A 4271-nucleotide genomic window follows, 5' to 3' on the forward strand; every position below is an offset into this window, starting at 1 on the left:
CAGTGCCTCCCAGTCCCTCTCCTACTGCGTCTTCTTGCCTCCCAGTGCCTCCCAGTCCCTCCCAGTGCCTCCCAGTCCCTCTCCTACTGCCTCTTCCTTCCTCCCAGTGCCTCCCAGTGCATCCCAGTCCCTCTCCTACTGCCTCTTCCTGCCTCCCAGTGCCTCCCAGTGCATCCCAGTCCCTCTCCTACTGCCTCTTCCTGCCTCCCAGTGCCTCCCAGTGCCTCCCAGTCCCTCTCCTACTGCCTCTTCCTGCCTCCCAGTGCCTCCCAGTCCCTCCCAGTGCCTCCCAGTCCCTCTCCTACTGCCTCTTCCTTCCTCCCAGTGCCTCCCAGTCCCTCCCAGTGCCTCCCAGTCCCTCTCCTACTGCCTCTTCCTGCCTCCCAGTGCCTCCCAGTGCCTCCCAGTGCCTCCCAGTCCCTCTCCTACTGCCTCTTCCTTCCTCCCAGTGCCTCCCAGTGCCTCCCAGTGCCTCCCAGTGCCCACCTTGAGGGCCTGGATGTCCTCGACGCGGACGACGAACTCGTCCCTCTCGCGGAAGATGCCCTCCCCGCCGCTCTCGGCCTCGTCCTCGTCCGTGTCCCCGCACACGGCCGCCGTCTCCTGCTTCTTGGCCAGGTGAAGCGGCCGCGAGTCCTCGGGCTCCTCCCGCTCGGGGGACGCGGGGGCCACCGGTTCGGGGGGGGCTTTAGCCACCGGGGGAGACGTTGGGGCCACCGTGGCCACTGAAACCAGCGGGGTGGGGGGTTCGGGCTGGGAGGTCTCCGAGGGGGAGGGGCTGGGGGGCTTCTCCTCCGGCGGGGGGACATCTGCGGGGGAGGGGAGGGGGGGGGACACATGTTGGGGGGGGGGGGTCCTCCTTGGGGGTCCCTTCCCCAAGAGTTTGGGGGGGTTTGGGGGGACCCCAGGAGGGTCCCAAGGGTCCCAGGGGGGTCCCAGGGGCATCCACCACCCCCCCCCCCCCAGGGAGGGTCCCAGGGGGTCTCTGTGGGTCCCAGGAGGGTCCCAGGGGGGTCCCAGGGGTCCCAGGGGGGTCCCAGGAGGGTCCCAGGGGGTCTCTGTGGGTCCCAGGAGGGTCCCAAGGGGTCCCAGGGGGGTCCCAGGGGTCCCAGGGGGTCTCTGTGGCTCCCAGGAGGGTCCCAGGGGTCCCAGGGGGTCTCTGTGGGTCCCAGGAGGGTCCCAAGGGGGTCCCAGGGGGTCTCTGTGGGTCCCAGGAGGGTTCCAGGGGTCCCAGGGGGGTCCCAGGAGGGTCCCAGGGGCATCCACCCCCCCCCAGGAGGGTCCCAGGGGGTCTCTGTGGGTCCCAGGGGGGTCCCAGGGGGTCCCTACCTGCCCCAGGAGGGTCCCAGGAGGGTCCCAGGGGCAACCAGCCCCCCCCGGAGGGTCCCAGGGGTCTCAGGGGGTCTCTAGGGGTCCCAGGGGGGTCCCTATGTGCCCCAGCAGGATCCCAGGGGGTCTTGTGGGTCCCAAGAGGGTCCCAAGCGGTCTCAAGACGTCTCTATGGGTCCTAGGGGCTCCCAGGAGGTCTCTACGGGTCCCAAGAAGGTCCCAAAGGATCTCCACAGGTCTCCATGGGTCCCAGGAAGTCTCTATGGGTCCCAGGAAGGTCCCAAGGGCTCTCCTGAGGTCTCTATGGGTCCCAAGAGGGTCCCAAGGGCTCTCCCAAGGTCTCCATGGATCCCAGGAGGTCTCCATGGGTCCCAGGAGGTCTCTATGGCTCCCAGGAAGGTCCCAAGGGCTCTCCCAAGGTCTCCATGGGTCCCAGGAGGTCTCTATGGGTCCCAGGAAGGTCCCAAGGGCTCTCCTGAGGTCTCTATGCGTCCCAAGAGGGTCCCAAGGGCTCTCCCAAGGTCTCCATGGATCCCAGGAGGTCTCCATGGATCCCAGGAGGTCTCTATGGGTCTCAAGAGGGTCCCAAGGGCTTTCCCAAGGTCTCCATGTATCCCAGGAGGTCTCCATGGGTCCCAGGAGGTCTCTATGGGTCCCAAGAGGGTCCCAAGGGCTCTCCCAAGGTCTCTGTGGGTCTCAGAAAGGTCCCAAGGGCTCTCCCGAGGTTTCAATGGGTCCCAGGAGGTCTCTATGGCTCCCAGGAGGTCTCTACAGGTCCCAAGAAGGTCCCAAGGGCTCTCCTGAGGTCTCCATGGATCCCAGGAGGTCTCTATGGGTCCCAGGAGGTCTCTATGGGTCCCAGGACCCAGAAGGTCTCTATGGGTCCCAGGAGGTCTCTACAGCTCCCAGAAGATTTCTACAGGTCCCAAGAAGGTCCCAAGGGCTCTCCTGAGGTCTCCATGGGTCCCAGGAGGTCTCCATGGGTCCCAGGAGGTCTCTATGGCTCTCAGGAGGTCTCTACAGGTCCCAAGGGCTCTCCTGAGGTCTCTATGGGTCCCAAGAGGGTCCCAAGGGCTCTCCTGAGGTCTCTATGGGTCCCAAGAGGGCCCCAAGGGCTCTCCCAAGGTCTCCATGGATCCCAGCAGATCTCTATGGGTCCCAGAAGGTCTCTATGGGTCCCAGGACCCAGAAGGTCTCTATGGGTCCCAGGAGATCTCTATGGGTCCCAGGACCCAGAAGGTCTCTATGGGTCCCAGGAGGTCTCTATGGGTCCCAGGACCCAGAAGATCTCTATGGATCCCAGGAGATCTCTATGGGTCCCAGGACCCAGAAGGTCTCTATGGGTCCCAGGAGGTTTCTATGGGTCCCAAGAGGTCTCTATGGGTCCCAGGACCCAGAAGATCTCTATGGATCCCAGGAGATCTCTATGGGTCCCAGGAGGTCTCTATGGGTCCCGGGAGATCTCTATGGGTCCCAGGAGGTCTCTATGGGTCCCAGGACCCAGAAGGTCTCTATGGGTCCCAGGAGATCTCTATGGGTCCCAGGAGGTCTCTATGGGTCCCAGGACCCAGAAGGTCTCTATGGGTCCGAGAAGGTCTCTATGGGTCCCAGAACCCAGAAAGTCTCTATGGGTCCCAGGAGGTCTCTATGGGTCCCAGGAGATCTCTATGGGTCCCAGGAGGTCTCTATGGGTCCCAGGACTCAGAAGGTCTCTATGGGTCCCAGGAGGTCTCTATGGGTCCCAGGACCCAGAAGGTCTCTATGGCTCCCAGGAGCTCTCTATGGGTCCCAGAAGGTCTCTATGGGTCCTAGGAGGTCTCTACGGGTCCCAGGAGGTCTCTATGGGTCCTAGGAGGTCTCTATGGGTCCCAGGAGCTCTCTACAGCTCCCAGGAGGTCTCTACGGGTCCCAGAAGGTCTCTATGGGTCCCAGAAGGTCTCTATGGGTCCCAGGAGCTGTCTATGGGTCCCAGAAGGTCTCTATGGCTCCCAGGAGCTCTCTATGGCTCCCAGGAGCTCTCTATGGGTCCCAGAAGATCTCTATGGGTCCCAGGAGGTCTCTACGGCTCCCAGGAGGTCTCTACGGGTCCCAGGAGCTCTCTATGGGTCCCAGAAGGTCTCTATGGGTCCCAGAAGGTCTCTATGGGTCCCAGGAGCTCTCTATCGGTCCCAGGAGGTCTCTACGGCTCCCAGGAGGTCTCTATGGGTCCCAGAAGGTCTCTATGGCTCCCAGGAGCTCTCTACGGCTCCCATGAGGTCTCTATGGGTCCCAGGAGCTCTCTACGGGTCCCAGGAGCTCTCTATGGCTCCCATGAGGTCTCTATGGGTCCCAGGAGCTGTCTATGGGTCCCAGAAGGTCTCTATGGGTCCCAGGAGGTCTCTATGGGTCCCAGAAGGTCTCTACGGGTCCCAGGAGGTCTCTACGGGTCCCAGGAGCTCTCTACGGGTCCCAGGAGGTCTCTATGGGTCCCAGAAGGTCTCTATGGCTCCCAGGAGGTCTCTACGGCTCCCAGGAGGTCTCTATGGGTCCCAGGAGCTCTCTACGGGTCCCAGGAGCTCTCTATGGCTCCCATGAGGTCTCTATGGGTCCCAGGAGCTCTCTACGGGTCCCAGAAGGTCTCTATGGCTCCCAGGAGCTCTCTACAGCTCCCACGAACGTCCCCCCTCAAAACCTCTCCCCCAAATCCCTCCAGCTCCCAGCCCCCCCAAAACCCCCCCCCTCCCCAAGAAACAACGATGGGGGCGGTGTCGGGGGACGTCACCCACCGGCGGGGTCGGGGTCCTTGCGGTCGGCGGGGTCGTAGAGGGCGGAGATGGCGGAGGTGATGCTCTTCTGGAGGTCCTGGTTCTTGCTGACGGAGTCTTCCTCGTCGGAGGAGAAGGAGGGCAAGGTCTCCAGGTTGCGTTTCAGCTCCTCGTCCAAGCGCTTGCAAGGGCTGGGGC

General features: G+C 63.5%; 1 protein-coding gene across 1 annotated transcript; it reads right to left on the reverse strand.

Annotated features, from left to right (window-relative positions):
* Positions 1 to 363: 363 nt before the first annotated feature.
* On the reverse strand, positions 364 to 4266 carry LOC142077347 (proline-rich protein 12-like; the record flags this gene model as incomplete). The annotated part of the gene is made up of 2 exons (XM_075139413.1): positions 364 to 725; positions 4095 to 4266. Coding segments are annotated over 2 exons (534 nt in total), but the record flags the coding sequence as incomplete, so codon positions are not given.
* Positions 4267 to 4271: the final 5 nt, after the last annotated feature.

The sequence above is a fragment of the Calonectris borealis genome, unplaced genomic scaffold, assembly GCF_964195595.1.
Source record: "Calonectris borealis unplaced genomic scaffold, bCalBor7.hap1.2 HAP1_SCAFFOLD_224, whole genome shotgun sequence".
Lineage (NCBI taxonomy): Eukaryota > Metazoa > Chordata > Aves > Procellariiformes > Procellariidae > Calonectris > Calonectris borealis.